The sequence below is a fragment of the Natrix helvetica genome (genome assembly GCF_964273705.1).
Source record: "Natrix helvetica genome assembly, chromosome: 12".
Taxonomy (NCBI): Eukaryota; Metazoa; Chordata; class Lepidosauria; order Squamata; family Natricidae; genus Natrix; species Natrix helvetica.
The window spans coordinates 1,598,922-1,625,361 of record NC_138556.1 but is presented as its reverse complement, the minus strand read 5'-3'; the positions used below and the strand labels follow the sequence as shown (position 1 = coordinate 1,625,361).

The 26,440-nt window shown below is 44.8% G+C and overlaps 1 protein-coding gene across 1 annotated transcript; it reads right to left on the bottom strand.

Moving 5' to 3' along the window:
* Positions 1 to 20: 20 nt before the first annotated feature.
* Positions 21 to 26,352, bottom strand: WDR76 (WD repeat domain 76). The gene is made up of 11 exons (XM_081964934.1): positions 26,109 to 26,352; positions 25,479 to 25,534; positions 23,479 to 23,608; positions 23,027 to 23,119; positions 22,896 to 22,939; positions 22,658 to 22,811; positions 17,611 to 17,766; positions 16,813 to 17,027; positions 9,390 to 9,539; positions 1,689 to 1,742; positions 21 to 1,175 (listed from the first exon to the last, which is right to left on the bottom strand). Exons 1-11 carry the CDS (start codon positions 26,292 to 26,294, stop codon positions 920 to 922), a joined length of 1,494 nt encoding a protein of 497 aa, XP_081821060.1. The 5' UTR covers positions 26,295 to 26,352; the 3' UTR covers positions 21 to 919.
* Positions 26,353 to 26,440: the final 88 nt, after the last annotated feature.

The following is a 26,440-nucleotide window of genomic DNA, read 5'->3' as shown; positions in this document are numbered from 1 at the left end:
ATGATTTTTTGGGGAGGTGGGGGGGGGGATTTTCACAGGTTGCTGTATCAGAGGAAACAGACTCTGAATGAGGACTAAGGTGCTGCAGGCTGAAGCAGGAAAAGGTTGATTACCTGAAAATGTGAATTTTCATTTTCATAATATAGATGTTGTTAATTCATGTGCCAAATTCTATATGTCACGTTTTTCCTTCAAAGATGTAATTTTTTCTACATATTCAGCCTGTAGTTAGTGCAGAACCATTGATTCCATATAAAAGTATTTTCGAATTTAAATAAATACTTAATTATGATGAAAAAAATTCCTTTTGAACAATTTAATTGGGGAACAATTGTGTACAATGATTACTAAAAACATTAAAGTATGTTTAAAAGGCATAATAAGAGAAGCTTGAATAGAACTAACGTGTGTGTGTGTGTGATACGATTGTTTATATGTTAAAGATGTTTACGAACACAGGGGCCATCCCCACTCCCCCAATTTGTAAGAGCCATTTTTCTGATCACAGCACTCATAATTTCCAATTGATACTAGGAATAAACAATATAAACATGATGTTTGAATTAAAAATATCAAAATATGCTTTTTATTGATTCTTGAACACACATTTAAATTTCTTATCACAAAAGTACTAGCATTTAACTTTTAAACAAAGTTTTATCTATTGCACAGTTTGTGATACAGATTTATAAGCCTCTGTGATTAAATGGACACCAACAGTTTCTCACAGCCTGTTCAAAAAGTTACAATCCCATAATGACAAACCTGAGCCTTATTAATTTCCAACTTAGTCGCAATGGGGGATCTCTTCAGATGTGTGACCGAACGCACTTACTGATCTGTAGCTGCCTTTGCCCCGAAGCAAAATCAGGCGTAACTAAACTAAACACTTAACTCTGATTTGTTTTCAGCATACTTGTCACTCTTTAAAGACATGCAGGCGGCCACTGGAATTTCCACCAACAACCAGGTACCTGGTGGGGTGCCAGGAATTGATGGAACAAACAGAGTTAAGATAATCCTCACTCAGAAAGGAGTGGAGCAGCTCTCCGCTGGTGTGAAAGGCCTGGATCTGCCTTGGCCGTGCCATGCTCCCCACTACAAAGCAGTCGTCCCTTTTGGGGTCCCAAACTGCCCGGAACCTGGTCAACCATCGACCTGTGTTGTTGTTGTGCCTGTTCAGAAAAGGGAAAAGAGAGATTGGCTCACTTGGCCTTTAAATTCCTGAATGACCCTTGGATGCCAGGAACTGTGTGGAGAATTGTGTTCATTTAGGCAATTTCATTCTCATCAGTAAGGGTAGTCCTCAACTTTTATAGCCATTCATTTAGTGACTGTTCAAACTTACATTGGCACTGAAAAAAATGACTTACAGCCATTTTTCACACTTAGAACCACTGAGGCAGCCCTGGAATCAGATGATGAAAATCCAGATGCTTGGCAACTGGCGTGCATTTATGTTGTCCCAGGGTCATGTGATCACCTTTTGTAACCTTGTCAATGGGGAAGCCAGATTCACCTAACAGTTGTGTTACTAACTTAACAACTGCAGTGATTCACTCAGCTGTGGGAAGAAAGTTCGTAAAATGGGTAAAACTCATTTAACATCTGTCTTGCTTAGCAATGGAATTTTTTTGTCATAAATCAAGGGCTTCCTGTATCCAGTCAATCTCCTTGTATTAACTCACCGAATAGTTGTGAGAATGGGAGCTAGCGATGATAAACACCGAGTTCCAAAGATCCTGTAAGGCAAAAATGAGGGTTTAGTCAAAGAAGTCCCAGCCTTCGGATTAGGTTTTAAGAGAGTAGGACTCAAACCCTCAAACTGCTGTCTTACATGCCCCCTCCCTATCATTTTTATGTTATGATAAGTAATCTTACTTAGATCTTACGATACAGGACTTGTTGTTTTTCTGTTGTAGATATATGGGGTGTATGTGACAGTTCTACAATTGGATATTCCACTGTATCTAGCCTTATGGCTGTAATAAACAAATTGATCGCTTTAAGTGCCACTTATGGCTTATCCCCAAAGTTGCTTACTTTTGCTCCCCTCCCCTCCCCTCCCTGAGCTGGGAGGAAACTCGCTGACATAATTCAGGCTGCCTCCAGGCCTAGTCTTATGGAGCAGGGCAGTCCATGCATCTCTCTATACAGCCTTCCAGCATGACCTAGGGGACAGCAAATGGGCATCTCCCCAGCGTGGGCCTGGCCAGTAATTGCGAGAAACATACTATCAACTCTCATCCATCCTTCCCATATGAAGGTCTGTGCTGGGGCACTTTAATCACCCATCTCATTTTGCACAAAGATTGTATCAAAACTTCCTTGAGGATCAAATATTTCACCCCTCCTGCAGCATCCGCAACAAGGAATCAATATACCCAGGCATAGTATCAGTTTGTTTGTATTCCACTATCCCCCCCCCCCCCCCCTGTATTCATTATTCCACTGTCTTTGCTCAGGGAACAAGTTCCTGACAGAGGATGTGCTTGTGAAAATTGAGCGCTTTCAGCCAGTTGACCTTCACTGTCAACAACCTAGTCCACAGGTTGACTCAAGAACAGAAGAACCACCTCTGGAAAGTAAAATGGCCATAATGACCTTTGTCAACGATGGTGAACCTTTTTTGGCTCGTGTGCTACAAGTGGGGGTAGCGCAGGGGGGTCGTGTGTGGCGTGCCGCACCCATAATGCAATGTGCGACCCCCAGTGCGCATGCGTGCACAACAGGTGCGCCCCCCCATTTTTACATGCTTTTTTCGCCCTCCCCAGGCTCCAGAGGCTTTATAGGAGGCTGGGGAGGGTGAAGAGCCTCCCCCGCCCCCCCGGAGGCTTCAGGGACCATCCGGAGGCTTCCCTGAAGCCTTCGGAATGCTTAAAACGACCCTCTGAGGGTCGTTTTAAGCGCTCCAAAGGCATCAGGGAAGCCTCCGGATGGTCCCTGAAGCCTCCGGGGGGGGGGGGGGGCGGGGGAGGCTCTTTTCGCCCTCCCCAGCCTCCTATAAAGCCTCTGGAGCCTGGGGAGGGCGAAAAATGGCTTTTAAAAACGGTGAACTCAGCTGACCAGCACATGCATGCGCACTGGCCAGCTGACAGGGCAGTGCCTCGTGTGCCCTCACAAATGGCTCCGCATGCCACCTGTGGCACGCGTGCCATAGGTTCGCCATCACTGACCTATGTGATACCAGCAGCAGGCAGGCAGAGCTGGGGCCTTGCTCTTCTCCTTCAGAGAAACAGCAGGCCTCTGTTCAGCAGCTCAGACACAGAAGAATCAACCGCTGCTTCCACATCTCTCATTTTAAAGCTTCCTGAGTTTGCACAAAAGACCTTTGTGAGGGGAAGAAGCCATGATGGTTTGAAATCATGGTGGCCAATTTCAGGCCAGAGGCTGCTTCCTTCTTCCTGCCTCTTTCTAGACCCTATTCCCCCCACGCCACAGGTAACCATTCCTCCCCTTGCCTCCCATTTTCCACCATGCAACGGGGGGGGGGGGAAGCTGGAGTTGTTATTACTCTTCCAGCATTCTTCCCACTTACCTATCCAGCCTACTTGTCCAACAAAAAGGTCTTAAATTCCTCAAACTTTCAGAGACAACACAAAGAGAGAAGTAGAAGCTGATGTGGCGCAATGGTTAGAATGCAGTATCGCAGACTACTTCTGCTGCCTGCTGGCTGCCTGCAATTTGGCAGTTCGAATCTCACCAGGCTCAAGGTTGACTCAGCCTTCCGTCCTTCCGAGGTAGGTAAAATGAGGACCCAGAGTGTTGGGGGCAAGAGGCTGACGCTGTAAACCGCTTAGAGAGGGCTGCAAAACACTGTGATATATAAGTGCTATTGCTATTCCAGGGTTGGGGACCAAGTCCCTGACAGAGAATGTGAACAGACCCTGGATGATGAGGGGGAAATCAGGGCAGTGGACCATGGGGCTGGGGGGTGTACACCAGCCCTGTAGCTTAGACTGAGTGCTGGCTGCAACAGTGAGCAGCAAAGAGCCCTGCACTGCATGGAGATGGGACACCTCCCAGAAAGGCCGACTCCTGGATGGCCCAATTTCCTGAGGCTGATAAAGGCTGCCCAGCCAAATTTCAACGGTGACCTGGCTGGGCACTATGCCTTGGGGTTTCATGCGGTGGGCTCAGCAGTCTACTTTCCCCTCCCAAGCAGATGGAACCTGGCTTGGATATAAGGGTGGTTGCCATCTGTCCCTTGCCCTGCTCCGATTCCCTCCGAGCCCAGACTGCAGCCCACCCTTTGTCTCTATGTAGCTGAGGATCCCCTTAAGAAGATGGTCCACCCACTGGCTGAGTTTTCTCCTGATTGATGTCAAAATAGTTTCTAAGCTGGCTTCCGGTGGCACCGTTGCCCTAGGGAACACCAGCCCCGTGATTGAGTAATAAACTGCTAGAACAGCGTAAATCAGCTGTCTAGCGGTTTGAAAACACCCCCCTTGGGAAAAGGGGGGGGGTGTGAGCAGACAGGCGAGGGCACAGCTCCCCGGGACCCCCAGGAGAGATCCTGGGGTACGAAGGGTGAGAGCTACCCAGAAGCCGGACATAGCTCCTCATCCGGGACGCTTCTGCTTTTGCAGAAACGAAACGTCACGACCACCCTTGCTGCCAATGTTTAAATTTATATTTGAAAGATACACAGGCAGAGCGAAGCAGGAGTGAATATAATTGTAAGTACAAATCTTAATTCCGATGTAACATACTTCCCTCTGTGAAGACAAAAGGACTCAAAGATGGCGATTGAATAACAAAGGGTGTGTCGAAAGTGAAACTTAAAAGAGACAGCATTTGTTAACTGCCTGTTAACGATGTTAAAAGACTCCTGATGGTTTGTTAAATTGGTAGAGACTCAAGAGTTTAAGATCAAAGAAAACAGTATTGGTTAACAAACCTGGGGGAATAGGTGAACTTTTTGAACTTAATAAACTGGCCGCTGAAAAGTTTGTTTGAATATAGAAAAGACTTAAAGGCTGAACTAATCGAAGCAGATCCTCAAGGAAGATATATTGCAATTGAATTATTAATAGAAGGAAAGAAAATACTCTTAACAGGAGTACATGCTCCCAACTAACGACAAGAAATTTTTTATAAATTGCTTCATGCTAAATTAACACAATGCGATTATAAATCGTGTATACAATTGAATGACTGGAACGGAGTAATGGACACCACCAAAGACAAGAAGAGACTATTGCAAAATACTCAAACACGAACAAGACTATCTAATCCTTTTTTGAGTTGATGGATGTTATGGAACTGAGAGATATTTGGAGAGAACGGAATGCTAAAGAACGGGACTTCACATTTTTCTCCGATAGGCATCAATCCTTTTCCAGAATTGATTTTATACTAATCACAAATGATTTACTTTACTTTATTTTACTTTATTTCATATTTCTAGACCGCCCCCTCTCCCAAAAGGGACTTTCTAAGGTGAAGAAGATGAAGATGTGCTCGAGAATCTTAACAGATCATAACCCGATTTGGATGGAATTGGAATATAGAGAGGGATCTAGGAGATCTTGGAGGTTAAATGAAAATTTATTTAGACATGAGAGAAATGTTACAGAATGTAAAAAAATATTGAAAGAATATTTTGCTTTTAATATGCATAAGGGGACATCGACGGAAATGGTTTGGGATGCAAGCAAAGCTTACATGAGAGGTGTCTTAATAAATTTGAATAATTTATATAGGCGTAAACAGGGGGAAAAACGAAGGGAATTAGAAGAAGAAATAAAAAAGAAAGAGCAGATGTTACTATCTAATCCAGATGATAAGACAAGAGAAGCAATTACTTTACTGCAAGGACAATTCAATATGTTGATGTCAGACCAAGTAGCTACAAATCTGATATATGCTAAACATAATACTTTTTGTAATGCAAATAAACCAGGTAGATGGCTAGCTTACATGTTAAGGAAAAAACAAATGTCTCGTACTATAGAGAAAGTAGAATACAAAAGTAAAGAGGTTTATCAACAGGATATGATTAAAAAGGCCTTCTCAGAATACTATACTAGATTGTACGCTGGTGATAAGATACAAGGTTTAGATATAGATAGATATTTGGAGAAAGAGAAAATATCTATAGTTACAGATGAGCAAAGGGAAAGATTGAATCAACTTGTAACCACAGAGGAAATTCTCCTGGCAATTAAGCAATTAAAAATTGGGAAGGCCCCAGGTACAGATGGATTGACAGCGGTTTATTATAAAAAGTTACAATTTGAAATGGTAGGTCCTCTTAAGGAATTATTTAATAAAATTCAAATGGAAGGAAGGGTACCGCCATCTTGGAGAACAGCCTTTATTTCCCTGATTCCAAACGAAGATCAGGACCACACTCAGCCAAAAAACTATAGACCTATTTCATTACTTAATACAGATTATAAAATATTTGCTAAAATATTAGCAAATAGGTTGATGTCAATTATACAACAAACAATTCATAATGATCAATCCAGTTTTATACAGGGGAGACAAATGAAAAGTAATGTAAGACAAATTGTTAATATATTGGAATATCTGGGGAAGAACAACCAAGTCCCCGCAGCACTTTTATTCTTAGACGCGGAGAAAGCATTTGACCGAGTGAATTGGCAATTTCTAATAAAAATAATACAAAAGATGCATTTTGGAGAGTATTTCACACAATCTATCAAGGCAATATACCAGAAACAGACAGCACAAATTATAGTTAATGGTAGTTTAACAGAATCCTTCAAAATTGAAAAAGGAACAAGACAGGGGTGTCCCCTGTCTCCATTATTGTTTATCTTAACCTTGGCATTATTGTTGAATAGAATACGTGGGTCAGATGACCTACAGGGAATTAAGATTTGGCATTATGAATATAGAGTACGAGCATTTGCGGATGACTTGGCTGTAACTTTAACCCAACCGGGGAAATTAGCTATAGGTTTAATGAACATAATTAATCAATATGGTCAAGTATCTGGGTTCAAAATAAATCTAGGAAAAACAAAGATGATAGTTACAAATATGACCACAAATCAAAAAGAAGAACTAGAAAGAGTAACAGGATGCGAGATAGTAGAAAAGGTTAAATATTTAGGAGTTTACATTACAACCTCAAATGGGAAATTATATAAGAATAATTATGAACCATTATGGCATAAAATAGTTAGAGATGAATAAATGGAAAAAACTACAATTGTCATTGTTGGGAAGGATAGCAGTAGTAAAAATGAATGTTTTGCCTAAGTTTCTCTTTCTCTTTCAAATGATACCAATACTTTAAAAAGATGCAAATTTGGAAGAATGGCAGAAAGGTATTAATAACTTTGTCTGGGCGGGGAAGAAACCAAGAGTAAAACTTAAAATAATGCAAGATATAAGGGAAAGAGGAGGTTTGAAAATGCCCAATTTAAAATTATATTATGAAGCAGTAGTTTTATCAACAATTAGTGACTGGATTAATCTAACAGAGGATAGAATACTGAATATTGAGGGATATGATTTGGTATATGGTTGGCACGCTTATTTAATATATGATAAGAAGGTGGATAAGATTTTTAAAAGCCATATATTAAGGAATGCCCTATTGCGTGTCTGGAAAAAATACCAATATAGGTTAAATGATAAGATACCCATGTGGGTAGTACCCAGACACGCGATAGAGAATATAAGTATAGAACAAAAACAGGATGTAATTACATATAGAGAACTTCTTAATATAGAGAGAGGTGCTCTACAGTTAAAGTCTATGAATGTATTAAGAGAGGAAATGGTAACTCAAACCTGGTTCCAGTATGGACAGTTACAAGCTAGATGGAAAAAAGATCAGACAATTGGTATCACGCAAAATGAGGATAGTTTGGTAAAACAAATTAGGGACCAGAGTCAAATGCATATAAAAGGTTGTATAATATACTGATAGAAATAGATTCTGAAACAGAGTTAGTTAAAGACTGTATGATAAAATGGGCACAAAATTTCAAAGAGCCAATAATGATGGAAACATGGGAAAAGATTTGGGTAAGAAATGTAAAATTTATGCAAGCTCAGAATTTGAGAGATAATTTTTATAAGATGTTGTATAGATGGCATTTAGATCCCAAAAAGTTATCTTGTATGTATCCGAATTTACAACCTAAGCGTTGGAGATGTGATTGTGCTGGTGCTACGTATTATCATACATAGTGGACTTGCAAAAAAGTCAAAGCATTTTGGATAAAAATATGGTGGGTTATTCAAAATATACTTAAAAAGAGGATAAAGTTCACCCTCCAGTTGTTTTTGTTAGGTATAATTACAGACTGTAGTTATAGAGACTAATTTGATTTTGAACTTAACAATGGCAGCAAGATTGTTGGTGCAGTACTGAAGAGGGAAGAATTGCCTACTATTCAAGAATGGACGCTAAAAGTAGTAAATCTAGCAGAGATGGCTAAAATTACAGCATATTTGAAGGACCACTCAGCTGAGAAATACAAGCTGGAATGGAGAAGATGGATTGACTATATTCAAAATAAATATCAGACTAAAAAATTTCAATTAGCTTATGAGTGAAAGCACAAGGAATGCTACAATTTACCTAAAGTTAGCTTAACAAAAGGGGAATTAAAGCACAAGAGGAGGTAGGATGTTAAAATCAGTTAGATTATGCTAGTCCAGCGTATGATTGTTAAATGTTTATACCCTGTATTTTGCTCTGGGAAGTTGGTGGGAGGGAGGGTGGGAAGGGGAAGGGATAATACTTGTAAAACTTATTAAAACTTTTAATTAAAAAAAATAGTTTCTAAGCTGTCAATCCCAGCTGGCTCCAGGCTTCTTGGAGCAGCCGAAAAACGGGACCCCCACCACCGCGTGGGAGCATGTGCTCACATGTGCGGCCCCTCCATGGCACCTGGTCCTTCTCGTCCAGCTGCAGATTCTATGCAAGTCCTTCCAGAGAGGCTGGAGGAGGCCGTTTGTCTTTCTTCTCTTCCCTTGGGGTAGATGCCAACTGGTCCCAACCGGAGGGAGTGAACTGCAGCTCCTCTTGCTCTGTGAACTCATCTTCGGACTTTCCAGTTTGTGGAATCCAATGGTCAATAGTAGAACCAAAATTGCTCGATTCCTCACAATATTTGCAATAAGGGTATAGAGGTGTGCCTGTGGAGTCCTCTAGCATTTCCCCAGCCCCTCCTCTCAACAAGGTTCTTCGGTCTCATCCCCATTTTTACACAGAAACCAACAAGCTCCCTTTGTTCTGCACATATTGCAAAGAAAAAAGAGAAACTGCTTTGAAGGCTACTTAGGCAATTTCCCTGGACCTTTTGTTCTGCTAAATAAAATACTTTGGCTGCAAGAGAAGAAAATTAGAAGGTAGACTCCCCAAAGCAAAATCTAATACAAGGCCAACTCACACATACCTCAGTGTATCGTCAGCACAAGTTGTCACTACTCTGTTTCCAGTCACAGGTGAAAAATAAGCCGAAGCAACACTCTTGATGTGTCCGCTGAGAGAAACGACTGCCTGACTTCTGCTCTTCAGGTGCCGAGCATCATAAATACTGACATTTCTGTAAGAGCAACGGAAATGGGGTGTTAACCAGGATTGCACACTGTCTTCAAAGATCAGGAGACTCTGCGTAGGGAATCACCTTCCATCACTCCTGAATAAGCGGGACTAAGGCAAAAGATTGCGCTACCTCCTCTCACAAAATATAATTTCAGAGTTGTGGGGAATCTAAGCAAGGAAGCTTTTCAAGAAGCATCTCTGAGTTCTGGGAGTGAAGAAACAAGTTTTCAGAGGCAATAATGGCCAAGAGGATTCTTGAACCCAGTTTTAGAACTTAATGGGGGTGTCCTCATTACTGCTTCCTTCCTACTTTCCTGTGCCTCACCTGCTTAGCCTACATGAGGACTGTGATGCATCACCCGTCCCAGTCTTGTGGAACAAGCACTGAGATATGTGATGGAGCTCCCAGCTGGGCTGAGGGCTTTTGGATAAAGTCACAGGGCTGGATGCTCAGAACTGGAAGAGGGCAGAAAGGGTCCGGTAGCCTGGGAACAAAGGTGTAATGTCAGGGGGAACTTGGTGACAACGACAACAACGTATCCAAGAACAGGCAACCTAGCACCACAAAGCCAGTTGCTGCAGGTGTGTGCCATGCATACAGAAAGCAAAAGCTGGCAGAAAGCTTATGAGGGATGAGGCAAAAGAAACTTTTGGAAGGGCATCAAAACAAACAGCAACCAAACAACCCACATCCAGAGCAAGTGGCATTTTCTCTGTGGATTTCCGTAATTGGTTTGACGTGGAGTTGCCTTGGAAGACCACGCAGAAGACCCTCACCAAACACGGCTGCTGGGAGGAGCTCCGGGATGGGGGCCATTCTTCTGTGTACAACCCACCTCTGGATGGGAGCTAGACCGGGGCCTCTATAAAGGTGCAGGTGGTCCTTGTTAAGTGGCCAGTTGCCTAGTGACTTTTCAACTTTACAAAAAGCCCCCCAAAAGCTTCTTACAACCTAGTTCCAGAGCTTTGATGCAGCACTGACGCCTGCAGCCATGACTGCACTTCAGGCACTTGGCAAACAGCTCACGTTAGGACCGACTGCAGCATTTCATGGTGACCTGAACACAATTTAAGGTTTCTGACAGTTTCCAGCTTTTTTTAGCTGGTTCTTGATAATAAAATTGCCGACAGGAATTCATGGCTTTGCTTGATGCCCATGGCGTTTACCTAACAACTGCTGCAAAAGATATAAAATCAGAGCCTTGACTTGGCACAAGTTTCGGGTTCCATTACGGTCTTAAGTGGAGGACTATGTGTATGGCCCAGAGTCTGGGAATCTTGAGACTGTCTATTCTGTTTAGAGTTTGCCTGCCCAATCAGGGAGGAAGGAAGAATCCCGCTGAGTGGCAGGATGCAAGGGCTCCCATGTGCAGGGGCTCTGTCTGTGAACCTCCCAGAAGCCTGTAAACACTGGCTCTTCAGACTTTGGATCTTGAGTGCTTGGAAGGTTGAACTAATAATATATAATTATTATACTTTAATATATAATTATCTATTAAGTATAATACTGATGTTCCTCTTGCGTTGCCAGAGCCAGAGTTTTAGTATACCAAAGGTATTTCGACTAAATCCACAAATAACTCAGCAGAACTTAACATTATTTCCATAATATAAGGATAAATGCAGCATCATAACTGGAGGTGTAACAGCAGTACATGGTATGCAAAAGCTGCCTTCCAAGCAGCAGAGCCACTACGTTGAGATCTCCACAGATATTCCAGTTGCACGGTGTAATGAATGTGCTTCAACAACAGTTCCATGTTTTCATGTTTCTTTCATGTGTGCAGCAAAGGCAACAAGTACTGAAGGGGGTACATTGCCATTGTGTAAAAACAGAAGATGTCTATAAAATGGTATCTTGAATTATAGGTTACTTTCACAATTAAAAGCCAATAATTTATAAGATATGCCTAAAAGTATTCAGGAAGCAAAACCTTGAGGATATTCTTCCCTGGAATCAACTAAGCAGAAATTGGATGATAGCCTTTGAGATGTCACAGTTGCAAATTCCATTGCAAATTAGCTAAATTTTGATTAACTGTGAGTGCCCTTCACTTGGAGAAAGGAGAAAAAAATAAAGGTTGACAGCTTGAGAACTGTTCCATTTTCTAGCCCTTCAAACACAACCAAGAATTCTATAGGGAAAACAATGTCATGAACATCTGTTGGCTTCTCTTTTAGAATGTAAATTGTAAGTGTTTATAACATGCATTATAATGGAAGCATTTGAAACTAATAATTAAATAATGCATCATTTTATGAAGCAATATCATGTAATATTTAAATCAATATTTTGAATGAGTAATATGGATAGGCCTAGTAGATTTCCTTAATTTATACTCTACCTTGTGTATATTTTACTTATTAAAAATGCAGTGTCAATGTTCCAGCTGATGTGAGAAGGAAATCCCGTGGTCCCATTTTCTCAACAGAGATTAATGACTATGTCATTACGATCCTATGCAAAAATGCTGTTTTAGTAGAAACAAAAGGGTTACGGAGGATCTATAAAGAGATGTTTGTATTGGCCAATAAAGCAATAGAACATTAGTCTGACAGTAAACTGAAGAAGTGACAGTTTCAGTCAATGGAATATTTCATGCAGTCTAGGCTGGAATCAGTGACTTTTTGACTAATAGTATAGAGCAGTGATGGAGAACTTGTGGCACACGGAGACATTTGTCAGGGCACGCGAGGCGCTGCCCTGTCAGCTGGCTAGCGCGCATGCGTGTGGCCAGCTGAGTTCACCCTTTTTTAAAGCCATTTTTCACCCTCCCCAGGCTCCAGAGGCTTTATAGAAACCTGGGGAGGGCAAAAAGAGCCTCCCCCGCCCCCCTGGAGGCTTCATGAGCTTCCCTGATGCCTTCGGAGTGCTCAAAACGACCCTCCGAGCAAACTGGAAGAGACTTTCTGTTTGCTTGGAGGATCGTTTTGAGCGCTCCGAAGGCTTCAGGGACCGTCCGGAGGCTTCCCTGACGCCTCCGGAGGGCGTCCGGGGGCGGGGCGGGGGGAGGCTGTTTTCGCCCTCCCCAGGCTCCAGAAGTTTTATAGGAGCCTGGGGAGGGCAAAAACAGCCTCCCCCGCCCCCCGGAGGCTTCAGGGACCTTCAGGATGCTTCCCTGAAGCCTCCGGAGCAGTCAAAACGACCCTCCAAGCAAACCGGAAGTCCTTTCTCGAACTTCTGATTTGCACGTAGGGCCTTTTTTTGCGCTCCGGAGGCTTCAGGGAAGCTAATGAAGCCTCCGGAGGCCCTCCGGGGGGGCGGGGGAGGCACTGGAGCCTGGGGAGGGCGAAAAATGGCTTTAAAAAAGGGTGAACTCAGCTGGCCAGTGCGGACATGTGCGCTGGCCAGCTGACAGGGTAGCGCCTCGCCATCACTGGTATAGAGGAAGTAACAGTAGATTGGGGAAGACCAAAGATTGTTCCAATCTTTAAGAAAGAGAACAAAGTAGATCCACCCATCAGGAACTAGGAAAAACCAGTAAAGAGCATCAAGCAGCGTCATGTAAGCCCTAAGCAAGAAACAAAATGATTACTAGATGCCAGCATGGATTTGTTAGAAACAGGTCATGCCAGAATCATTTCTGTTTTGACAAGAGACTAGATTAGTAGACCCAGATGTCTAGACTTCAATAAGCCTTTGATAAACTGAGCAAGTATAATGGGACAATATGAGATGGATCGCCCCATAATCAGATGGAGTTTCACCTGGTTGAACAACAGAGTCGGAAGGGGTCTTGGAAGTCTTCTAGTCCAACTCACTGCTCAAGGAGGAGACCCCACACCATTTTAGACAACTGGCTATCCAGTTATCTTAAAAATTTCAGGGGTAAGAGCACCCACAACTTCTGGAGGCATGCCATTCCACTGATTAATTGCTCTCACTGACAAGACATTTCTCCTTAATTCTAAGTTAGATCTTTGTTAACAAGTTTCCATCCATTACTTCTTGTCCTGCCCTAAGGTGCTTTAGAGAATAGGTCGACCCTATTCTCCCATCAAATATTGTGACAGCCCCTCAAATATTTGGGAGACTGCTATCACGTCATCCCTAGTCCTTCTTTTTATTTGACTAGACATTCCCAATTCCTTAATGATTCCTCATGTTTTAGCCTCCAGGCACCTAATCATCTTTGTTGTTCTTCTCTGCACCCTTTCTAGAGTCGCATCATCTTTTTTTTATATCATGGCAACCAAAACTGGATACAATAGTCCTACTTAAGTCTTTCCAAGGCATTATAAAGCAGTACTAAAAGTTCATGTGATCTTCATATTGTCTCTATTAATGCAGCTTAGGACTATGTTGGCATTTTGGGTAGCTGCAGGATACTGCTGGCTCACAGTTAAGTGGCTGTCCACTAGGACTCCGAGATCCATCTCATAAATATTGCTATTGAGCCGGGAACCCCATATGCATTTGGTTTTTTCTTGCCTAGTGTAAAACCTTCTATTTGTCACCTATGAATTACATTTGGTTGGACAGGGACCAGTGTTCAAGTCTGTCAAGATCTTTCTGAATCTTGAATCTGTCTTCTAAAGTGTTGGCTATTCCCCTAAGCTTGCTGCTTGCAACTTTGATGATGTCCCCTTTTATCTGCTCATCTAAATTGTTTATGAAGATGTTGAATGGTACTGGGCCTCAGACAGAACTTCAGGGTACCTCACTGCATCCTTCCCTCCATGTAGATATAGTTCAATGGAGGACTACATGAGTGTGGTTGGTCAGCCAGTTACAAATCCATTGGTTGGTGATGCGGCCTATTCAACATTTTTCTATCTTACCAAGAAGAATGCTGTGGTCTACACTATTAAATGCCTTACTGAAGTCTATATATATAGTGTCCATAGTATTTTGCTGGTTCACTAATTTAGTCACTTTGTTAAAGAATGCAGTAAGATCTGTCTGACATGATCTGTTTTTGATAAACCCATGTTGGCTTCTAGTAACACCTTTGCTTGTTTTAGGTGTTCATAAATCAATTGTACCCAACGTATGGATCCACAACCATATAGAAAGAGACATACTCCTAAGGTTTTTATAACATGACTCAGATGAGAGATAAAAGGGATACTCAGCAAATTTGCAGATGACACCAAACTCAAGGTTCCAAAGGTTGACAGACTTGAACACTGAACTCAGTCTAAATGTAAGGAAACTCAAGTAGGAAATTCAGATGGACATGGACAAGGCAGCAGTTGGCTCAATAGTGAGAAGGATCTGAGGATCAATGTTCCCTCTAAGCTGCGCGGCTGCTCATGTGACAAAAAAATGCCGTGCAGCAGCTTCCAACTGCCCCACAGTGTTTTTTAGCGCGATGTACTGGACTTTAGTCTGCAGGCGGCTCGGAGGCTTCTGTCAGGAGGGATTAAGGAATTTAGACTACAGAAGAGGAGACAGGTTAGTAGTGTCTCCTTCTTGAAGGTCTACCACAGTGAGGAGGGTGTGGATTTATTCTTCCACTCTAAAAACAGGCCAAAAACTTACTGATGTAAGCTTTATAGAGGAAGATCCAGACTTAAAACAAAAATAAATTTTCTGATAGCAAGAACTATTAAACAATGGAACAGTCTGTTTCCTGAAGTCAAGGAGCCCCAATCACTGAATGCTTTCACACAAAGGTTGGACCACCATTTGCATGAGATGCCTTGGGGATTCCTGCTCTGGCAGGGACAGGACAAAGATCTCAAAGATCCTTTCCCATTCTATGATTCCACCAGTTGCTCAGTTATGCACCTAATTCTGTTTGTAATAGGTTCAATCTCCCTCTCCAACTGTGGGAACCTTCATCTGGAAAGGGAAACACATTGTGCAAAAGAGGGTTTTCCTGGGAGATGGGACTGAATGGATTGTTACAGATAGGTTTTTTTTTTTAAAAAATTAACAGAGCAGAGGAAGAGTAATTTTGCCTCTGCATCTCTTCTTCTAGCAGGCCTTGAACTGGGAGGGAGGACAGGATCTTGTGAGAGCCTTGCTTTGAAGCCTTGGCACTATTAATCTCATCAGCAGATAAAACCCTTGATGCAACAATCATGCCCCAGGTAAGGAACAAAACAATAGATGAGGTGGCCTATTTATTAAGACAGGTGCCCTATTGCAAAGCACAGCCCAGTTAGCCTGCTGGCATCACAGAGGAATTGCCAGCTCCCCTCTTAAAACTCACATCTTTTCCATTCTGGTGGGGATCCTGCTTCTTCCCAGACCAAAACCTTTCTCCAACATTGTGTCCCAAAGCAGTCCAATAATACAATAGCAGAGTTGGAAGGGACCTTGGAGATCTTCTAGTCCAACCCCCTGCCTAGGCAGGAAACCCGATACCGTTTCAGGCAAATGGCTATCCAACATCTTCTTAAAGACTTCCAGTGTTGGGGCATTCACAACTTGTGGAGGCAAGCCGCCCAAGAGGCTGTCCTCCCTTCTATTTTACTGCAAATGTGTTTGACTTGGCACTTCATTTGGAATGACATCAAGAAAGTATTTCAGATGAATGGGAAGCAACAGAAACACGGCAAATGCTGACATTTTTTTCTTAGGGCTCACAGCATGTTTTAAAAATTTGGACTTAAAAAAGTGTTAGAATCATTTTTTCTACACAAAGGTGAAACATAAGATATGTACAGAAAGAAGTCCACATTATCAGCTATAGTGGCAGAGTGGTTAGAACGCAGAGCTAACTCATTGCTTACTCCAGGAATTCAATTCTGAGAGGCTCAAGGTTGACTCAGCCTGCCATCCTCCCAAGGTGGGAAAAATGAGGACCCAGATTGTCGGGCGCAAGAGGCTGACTCTGTAAACTGCTTGGAGAGGGCTGCGGAGCACTGTAAAGCGGTATAGAAGTCTAAGTACTATTGCTATCATTTCAATCATGCTGAATCCCACCCTTCTAGATCATTCACTTCTTACTAATTAGTGTATACATTGCCTGGAAATGCTTGTTCACTATTCAGAAAATGTGCTTTGGGGGAAAGAGCAAAAAGGCAGTCAACCAATATTCATCCTTGGGGGTACTCATGAGCACTAGTAGCAAGCTCCTTCCTCTTTTACTCTGCTCCGTATTGAGAGATAACAAAGGTCATTATGAGAGAATTCCACTTGCATTTACTAAGACCCCAAAGCTAATATGGCTCTCGGGAGCCAGTAGGCCTAGAGGACTCTTTTCAACCAATTCTTTATTCCTTTCACAAAACATTTTTTTCTTTAGATTCTATTCTAATTCAAGTGGGTGGCTGCTGCTTCCCCGTTGCTACCAGCTTAGCACACCTTTGCAGGAACTCACCTTTCCCCAGCAGCAACAAAGTACTCTCTACGGACGGGGTGAACGTGGACTGTCCTCGTCTTTGAATGAAGATCGACCGAGATCTCGGGGGATGGGATTGGTGTTCTCCGATCCACTATGGCTACCTTCCCATCCCACATTCCTACAACCAAAGTAGAGGCATCGCTTGCCATGAAGTCAAATGAAGAAAGGCTGTGGCTCTCATTTCGGTATATCTGTGAATGAGAGAGAGGTTTCTCATTAAGACTATGCCTGAGCTGCTGACTTGATGCCTGCATTTCATAACAGCTGGAAATTAAACTTCCATCTATTTTCAAGACTCACTTATAGCAGTCAAAAGAAGACTGAGAAAAGCAGGCTTTCCTGAAGACAGTTGAGTTTCCCAAACACATCATAATATCCACTCTCTAACTCAGGAAAAAGTAAGCACGGCTGGGAGTCGTCGCTTAGAACACAACCATCCAAAGGAGCCTGTGATAGGCCTCGACTTGTGGCGCTCTCCTTCCAATAGCGGCAAAGGCAGATGGGAGAGAGCATTGCTTCTTTTCCATTCTACCTGCCTCCAGGGACAGGGAAGAAGGGCAGGAATGGGAGAGCCCATCCCAAACTCCACTGTACCTGACCGACTCAAGCTATGTTCCTCTTGCTAAGCACTGTCAAGACTTTGCAGCCTTTCCCTAAAAAATAGGTAAGTATAAGTTTACTGTAAGAGCAGACAGAGGACTTGGAGTCCACAAGGTCTCTGCCAAACGTGGCATTATAGGATTCCTACTATTATTTAATGGCTGAAATATTCACCTCCTCAAAAATTCTTCGAGTTACATCCCCAGATCGTAATGTGCCATCGTGACTGAGAGATAAAAGATGAGCAGGATTAACGGGAGAAAAGTGCAAACAGCTGACTGGCTGGCTGTGCGGTATGAAGACGTAGGCTCCATTTTCTAAACTTGAGTCCTGAAAAACACAAACCAGAGCAACACCACAGTTACCGTCCTGCTTTTCACAATGAACAATGGAACTCACAGCAAGGGCCGCACCAGGAAGAAGTGGAATACTTTCTCACTCAGGGACACAAATGCTGTGCTCCAGCCGGAGGGCCCCACCAGGGCCCAAAGCAGGTACTCTCAAAAAGGGAGAACGACTGTTGACTTACCTGGACAGTCCTTCTATGTGTGCTGCGAGGGGAATCCAAGCATGGGTTAACTTTGTCCATTAGCCTAGAGACTGAGTTATGTAATTGTTGACCACGCCTCCTCTGACTGGGATAGTTCAGTTTTGTACGAAGGCTCAGCCAACCCAAGAGAAGCAAATGATTCAGCACAGAAGAAGGTAAATAGATAAGTAGACGCGTTGCGTGTGTGTGTGTGTGTGTGTGAAATCAATCTCAATGCCGGGACCAGGCAAAGCCAAGGGTGGGTTTGGATTCCCCTTGCAGTGCACATAGAAGGACCGTTCTGGTAAGTCAATGGTTGTTCTCCTGTGCATTGCTTGGGGAATCCAAGCATGGGAAATGCCAAATCAATGAATCTCAACCAGGCTGGTCAGGGGCCCCATGTCGTGATAGAACCCTCTGCAAAATTTGCCACCCTTGATACTACCGCTCAAGACGCGAATTTGGCCACGTTGAGGGTTGCATCAGAAGAAAACTCTAGTGCCACCACCAATTTGTTGACGTCTTGGTGGAGGCACATATCCTCAGGGACAGGCCTGTCCTGTAGCTTCTTGAGCCAAACCAATCAAGTCCTATTGAAAAACAAGGCCGCCATAGCAGCTCGCAATGCCCAGGCAGCCGTCTGGTGCATTTTGCGAATGACCAGTTCGGCCTTAAGGTCCTTGGCCTTGAGACCCTCCGAAATTTCGGATGGAATCAAAGCCGGGGAGGTGGGTCAACAGGTGGGTCAACTGTAGGGAATTGGAGAATTCCATCCAGTTCAGGTGTGGCGGTGTAGAGCCTCCTGTCCCCATTGCTAGGGGAGGGACAGCTGTTGGTTGTGTCCATTGTTTTTGGATAACGTCCAGAACGGTTTTGGAAAGGGAATGACATCCTGCTCCTGTACCTGTTCAGCAAACAGCCGCTCCATAGAGTCAAGCCTCACTGCAGTGCTAGCCTAGGTGGTGGTCCCCCCATATTGGTCTTTGCCTTGGCCTTGTATAAAAGGGATTTAAATAAGGCAGGTCGGAAAAGGCCGGCCTGTCCTGCACAAGACCTTCGTCATCGGAGAGATCTAGACCTGCCCTACGTTCCCTCTAAGGTGCGCGGCTGCGCTAGCGCGCAGGTGGCAAGAAAACACCGCGCAGCAGTTTTCAACTGCCGCGCAGTGATTTCTATTGCCACAGGCTTTGGAAGCTGGGGAGGTCCTTTCCAGGCAGCTAGAACGGGCCGCCTGCAAAGGACTTCCCCAGACTTGCTTTGAGGAGCACGGGGCGACTGAGGCTAGTTGTGAAGCCCCAAAGCCCCCACCGCCACCGGAAGAACTGCTGCCACCACCTCCTCCTCCTCCTCTAACAGGCAGCACTGCCGGATTTGCCGCCCGGCGCTGCGGCTGAGATGAAGCCGGCAAAGCTCCAGCCGGCATCTCCGCGCGTGGCAGCGGCGCCTCCCCTCTGCTCGGAGAACCTGAGCTCAGCGCTGGGTTACCCCTGCCTGCCCCCTCCTCCTCTTCCGCCGTGCTTTTGAAGAGCCATGAGGCTGCGGGAGACAGTAGGAAGGCGGGGAGGGAGCAGGGGGAAAAAAAGCCTCATGGTTCTTCAAAAGCACGGAGGAGGATGAGCGGGCACGGGTTACCCAGCCCTGAGCTCAGGAGCAAATCTGGTGGTGCTGTTGGAGGAGGAGGAGGAGGTAGCAGCAGTTATTCTGCTGGCAACTCGTCGGCAACTTCAGCAGCAGCCCTGCCCACAATGAAGAAAGCAGAGATGGAGCAGATCCACGCAGATGACGTCGCTGCAACATGACTGGAGGAGGAATTCTGGGAGTTGAAGTCCACAAGTGTTAAAGCTGTCAGGTTTGAAGAGCTCTGCATTTTTTTTCTAGGGGTGGAAGGGTCTTGTAACTTGACAGCTTTAAGACTTCCATGCTTCAAATGCCAGAGTTCCTGAGCCAACAGGACTGGAGGAGAAATTCTGGGAGTTGAAGTCCACAAATCTTAAAGCTGTCAGGTTTGAAGACCCCTGGGGTTTTTTTCCCCTAAAGGGTTAGGGGTGCAAGGGTCTTGTAACTTGACAGCTTTAAGAGTTGCGTGCTTCAAATGCCAGAGTTTCTGAGCCAACATTTTGGTTGCTAAGCAGGAGCGTTGTTAAGTGATACTGATATTATATAACACTTTGAATTAAGCGGGTACCTTGAAGAAACATAACTTTGAGTTTCAAATCATACTGATTTCGTTGTTGTCTTAGGTGACATCTGTGAAAAAAATTCGGGTGCTCAGGCATGAAAATGTGCCGCTCAAACACTATACTTTTCTGCTCACATCGAAAAAAAATTAGAGGGAACATTGGACCTGCCACCCCTTCATCCTCACCTAAGATCGAACCCTCGCTGTAGACCGAGGGAAGCGGTGATGGGGGGTCAGCTTGGGAGGTAGAAACATCCCTAGCTGAGGGCGCAATTCTAGCCTCTGGGCCCTGCAATGCAATTCTGCATCCATGTCCTGTGCAATGGCTGCTGAGATCATGTCCTTAAGCTCAGGAGGAAGATTAAACCCAGAGTCTTCCTCAGGTCTAAGCCCAGAAGCTGTGGGTATAAAAGGAGCCGTAGGACCAGCGCGCGTGAGCTCTGGTACTGGGGCTGGGCTAACCTCAGAAAGATCAAAAGGATATTGGGGCACAAGACCCCCCTCCTCAGTCATTAGCTCTTGGGGGTTAAAGGACCAACCTTGAATCCCAGTTAGATGAAGGGAAGTACCGGGGGAAGGGCCTTCATCCTCTAACATTGGAGGAGACCTGCTGGTGGCCACGGGGGCTTTGGCTGACGAATTACCTTTCTCTTTACGCTTGGCAGCCCTAACCGGAGCCGCGGATGCAGCATGAACCCTGTGACTGGAGGTTCTAGTGGTGGCTCTCCCCACCCTACAATTGGCCCCGGCGGTGTCGGAGTGCAGCGGGGAAGAGGTATAGGCCCCAGCGCTGCCTCCAGAGATGGATTGATCTGCCATAGTTAACACAGGGAAAAGTTGAAAGGCTCAGCTCACGTCTCAAATTCAGAGGATTGCGTAAAGCAAACTGCAGCAAAGCTGACTCAGGCTGAAATAATCGCCAGGCAACCGTTGGCAGGCGGAGCCATTTGTCAGGGCACGTGAGGCGCTGCCCTGTCAGCTGGCCAGCGCACATGCGCACACTGGCCAGCTGAGTTCACCCTTTTTTAAAGCCATTTTTCGCCCTCCCCAGGCTCCTATAGAGCCTGGGGAGGGTGAAAACAGCCTCCCCACCCCCCCGGATGCTCTCCGAAGGCGTCAGGGAAGCCTCTGGACAGTCCCTCAAGCCTTTGGAGCGCTCAAAACGATCCTCCAAGCAAACTGGAAGTGACTTCCGGTTTGCTTGGAGGGTCGTTTTAAGCATTCCGAAGGCTTCAGGTACTGTCCGGAGGCTTCCCTGATGCCTCCGGAGGGCGTCCGGGGGTGGGTGGGGGAGGCTGTTTTCGCCCTCCCCAGGCTCCTATAAAGCCTCTGGAGCCTGGGACGGGCGAAAAAAGCATGTAAAAATTGGGGGGGGGGGGTTTCCGCGCCTGTAGTGCGCGCATGCGCACTGGGGTCGCGCATTGCATTATGGGTGCGGCACGCCCGCACACGATCCCCCTGCGCTCCCCCCACTTATGGCACGCAAGCCAAAAAAGGTTCGCCATCGCTGTCCTAGAGAAAAGGTTTTTACATCTCTTTAGGCTGGACTGAGTTAAAAAACTGAACTATCCCAGTCAGAGGAGGCGTGGTCAACAATTACATAACTCAGTCTCTAGGCTAATGGACAAAGTTAACCCATGCTTGGATTCCCCTCGCAGCACACAGGAGAATGTTCCAACTTGGAGGAACCAAAACACAAAAGCCTCATGTATTGATATTCCCAGGGTTCTGATTTAATGAAGGCAGAGAAAGCTGGCAGAGACAGGCTTTGGCAGTTCTTCTATCTTCCTCGTTGTCTTTTTGAAGATACTGTAAGGGTGTTTGCTCTCCTTCAAGAATTTGTCACTTCCCAGTCTTCCTGGATTTCTCCAAAATGATAGATAATCCTCAACGTATGACCATAATTGAGCCCAAGATCTCTATTGCTAAGTGAGACATTTGTTAAGTGAGTTTTGCCCCATTTTATGATCTTTCTTGCCACAATTGCTAAGTGATTCACTACAATTATTAAGTTAGTAACATGGTTATTAAGTGAATCTGGCTTCCCATCAACTTTGCTTGTCAGAAGCAAAAAGAAACCAGAAAGTGCACAAGCCTTTCTTAAGCTTCTCCATTTCTTTCCAAATCACAGAACCTACCTTTCTTGGAACAGTGTTTCTCAACCTTGACAGCTTTAAGATGTCTGGACTTCAACTCCCAGAATTCCCCAGCCAACATACCGCAGCATCCTAAAGTTGCCACAGTTGAGAAACACTGTCTTGGAACAAAGTTCTAACCTCTTTGCTCGGCTATTCAAATCCTGCCAAGTGAGAGGGAAATGGAGCAGCCTGACTCATCTGAATAGCAAGAGGGCCACATCTGACTTTCATTTTTTGCCTGACAATATTCATGTGCCCAGCCAAAAATGTTTCTTTTTTCTCTAAACAGTCAACTATTTCTACCTAACATAACTTATATAGAAACCACCTTGAAAGCATAATAAAACATTGCTACAAAGACAATGAAGTACTTACCAAATCCCATAGGCCAATCTGCCCCCACTTGTCCCCAGCTGCCACCAGAGTTCTGCTTTCTGATGGATGGACAGCCACAGAATAAATCCGGCTTTTCACCACTTTTGCAACATGTTCTTCACTGAGGACCATCCCACGGAGGCGAGTTTTGTAACTGGGCCAAAATAATGAATACGTTAGTTTAAACACAAAGCAAACACATTTAAAAGAATCAAGTTAGAATTAATTTCAGAGTCACCTTTCTAAGTTAGACAAGCTCTTCTCACTCTTCTTTCCTTCCACCTAGTTAATGGTTGAAAAAACAATGCAGAAATTATTTACATTAAGTGTTCAGTCTCTTTCAAACTTACTAGTGAATTCTAAAAATACCTGGCTTATTTTTGTCCACATGCTGAGAAATGTGTCAGTTTCTGGCTCCTGAACGGTAGCAACCATTGGATGAGGTCCAGGAGGCAAAGGGGCCTTTCAAAAAAGGAAAAGATGTATAAAGCAGTGGACTGCGTTGTATATTATCAGTGCAGTTCACAGAAAAAGAAGCAAGCAGAAAAACAGATTCTTAATCAAATTATTTTGCTTTGTTTGCACAATCCAAGTCACTTGAGCAAAGCTAAATTTAAGTCACACTCAAAGCAAATGCATGCGCATTAGTAGCATGGTGGCAATGGACATCCAAGACCAACCATTAGGATTGGAAGTCCCTACACAGGGTAACTCTCAATCAGAAAAGCTTTGCCAGCCAAGGGCAGAAGCCCCTAATGTGTCACCCGGAGGACCAAGCACAAGCGCATCTTAATCTGCCCTCTCCCCTGTGGTCCTCTTACATGCTCCTCTTCCACAGGTGAATCCACCTTTGCTTCTGGCTCCGGGAGGGGAATGCCCAGTGGATCTATTCTCTGCAAACGCATGGATCTTCGACAAGCTGTCTTAGTTTCTGCCTTTGGAGACTTAACTCTACCAAGACAATACAAGTGCACCTCTAAAATCCTGTGCTTCAAGAATATATTCATGTCATGAAAACATTTGCTTATGCCCTGTTGGTATTTTCAATTACTTGAGTTCTCGCTGTTTTAATTCTCTTTGTATTTTCTATCATTTCCTCCTTTTGACATCACTCAGGCTGCCTTGTGCTACAATCTGAAGATGTATGAACTTGGCTAGATGAGGCTGGGGACCACGAGCCTTGCAGCTCTTCCCCAACCGGCTAAGCAGATGAGTGCGTGGATTGTTTCCATTGGACTAAGACACGGAGGGGGCTACCAGTTTTCTCCAAGGATGTGGTCCTCCCAAAAAATGAATGCTCTCCTCCAGCCAATACCCAGAACCATAAAGAGGAAAACAGCCTTAATGTAGTATTAATGCTGCTGCTCAGAATATTCATTCACAATTCTGAAAGAAGTGAGATCTGCAGTAAAAATATGCACTCAAAAGACTCTTAGACAGATCCATACTTTTGTGCTTCTCTCTAAATAACTTTTTTTCCTGGCTAGTCTATAAGCATTTTTCAACTGTGGTCTGCAGGGGGCAGAACAGTATTAAAAGAACATGGAGCTGCAAGTGCCCAGGGAAGTCACCAGGTTCTATCCCTTGGTAAGCAGAACTCGGGATCCCACACAGATGGCTACCCACCTTGAATACATCCAATGAAAGGTACTCAACCCCTCTCTGAAGTAGGATCCCTCTTATTGTTTGGGTATTTTCCTAACACTCAATTCATATCTGCCTTCTTATAATGTCTGATATTCTGTATCTTTCACTCCAGAATCCTGGCAGAGAACAAGGCTTGGCCTTCCTCTCCAGTCATTCACCTGTTTGAAGAAAGCCGTTTACTTAGGTGAAGGAGTTTGTGGGCCTTTTAGAACAATCCATAACCCGCAGTACCATGAGATGTAACAGCTACTAAAGCCAAACCAGGAGTTCCAATATTTGCTAAAATGTCTGTAAGGCCCCCTTGTTACTAGGGGGCATTTTGCTGCCCTCCTTAGACAACCAACATTCCAATTCTTTTCCTGGGTTTCCTAACATCACCAATACGCTTCCAGTCTACTGATAGTTTTCTCTTTGTGCCTGCCCTCCCTGTCCTTTTTGAACTTAATTAAACCACTTTTGGCCTTTTTTCTGTCCTCCAACTTTCCTCTCCCCCCCTTAAGAAACATCATGAGTGCTGCTTCCTAGTCATTTGTCCTACTGTGGAATCCTTTCATTTTTTGAAATCCAGGATACGTATTTGAGTACATTCAGTTTAGTACATTAATGTGATTTACATCATTCTCTTGTAAGGTAAGCATCATTATGCTTACCTTATAATGGCAGTGGGGGAGGGGGGACAGAGAAACATGTCTCTATCTCATTTCCATCCATGTGATGTACTTGTTCACTCCATCTTACCCCAGTTCTTTCTTACTTCCACCGTCCTTACCTCTTCCTTTTTGAGGATCTCAGTAACTTCATATAATGAACCTTACTTTCCCTTCCTCTCAAACCTATTTTCTATTCCTTCATATTTTACAATTCATTCTCCTTAGGCCACTACGCCACTTCAACCGAGTTCTGCAGTGTTGATTATTCACTTTTGTATTCAGACTGGTGCTTACCCCAATCATAAACTGTTTTTAAACTTAACTTGTGCGATTTAAGGACTGTATACAGTGTAACCTTTACAATTTAAGTTTTACTTAATGTTGGGTTCTATAGATACCACCGGGAGGGCCAGTCACAGGCCAAGAACATTTCCCATGACGGATGTGTCTGGATTAATTTTCGGGTGGGATTACCAGATATCTGAACTCTGCCATCAGTTAATGTACACACAATATAGTTTTACCTCTTTATTCCTTGTGTCTTCCTTTTCAAGGGAATTTTATGAAGTCTGGCAGCTGACTTGAAGGAGAAAAAGAACAGAGAAAAGCATGGTCTCTCAATGTTTCAACACACTTATTTTAAATTATGATATTTTTATCCCATCTTCATTATTTTTATAAATAACCCAAGGCCTAATCCTAACTCCTTCCTCCTCTTTTCCCTACAACCACCACCCAGTCATGTGTTGGGCTGAGAGGGAGGAGGGTCCGGCCAGGTCGCTCAGCCGGCTTTCAGGCCTGAGGCAGGACTACAACTCAGGTCTCCTGACGAGAGAGCCGAAGCTGCCCAGAAGTAGAACTCGACTCTCCCGGCTTCACGGCCAGCGCCTTAATGGTTCTGCCGGGCAGCTGAAATGTGGCCACCCAAGTTGCCAAACTGTTGATATTCTGAGGCGATTTGTATCGGCGAACCAGCGCCTCTTCCCACAGGGGCCCTTTTAAATCCGAATCCCCCGAGGCTTCGCAAGGGGATCGGCCGCTTTCCCTCCGTCCACAGAGCCCGGCCGGCGTTCCGGCGGAAGCAGCTCTCCCCCCTCTTTCCAGCCCCTTCAGGGAGCGGCTCCCAGCCCGCCCGGGGGAGGCTCCGCACCGACCTCGAAGGGCTGCAGCGAGGCGAAGAAGCGGGCGTTCTCCGAGATGTTCCTCAGCCGCTTCCGCTCGTAGGCCGACAGCTGCGTTCCCGCCCCGCCCCGCCGGGAGGAAAGCCGGACTTCGGCCGCCTCGTCCCGCTCCGCTTCGGCCGCCCGGAGGCCCCAGGAGGCTCCCGCGGATCCCGCCATGGCTCGCCCGCCTCGCCCTCGCCGCCCAGCCGGCTTCCCGCCACATGCGCGCGCATGCGCAGAGGCCCCGCCCGGCTGCAAAGGGGGGGGGAGGGACCCCGCGGCCTCTTCAGCTCTCGCCGCTCCTGTACGTGATGGCGCCGTTC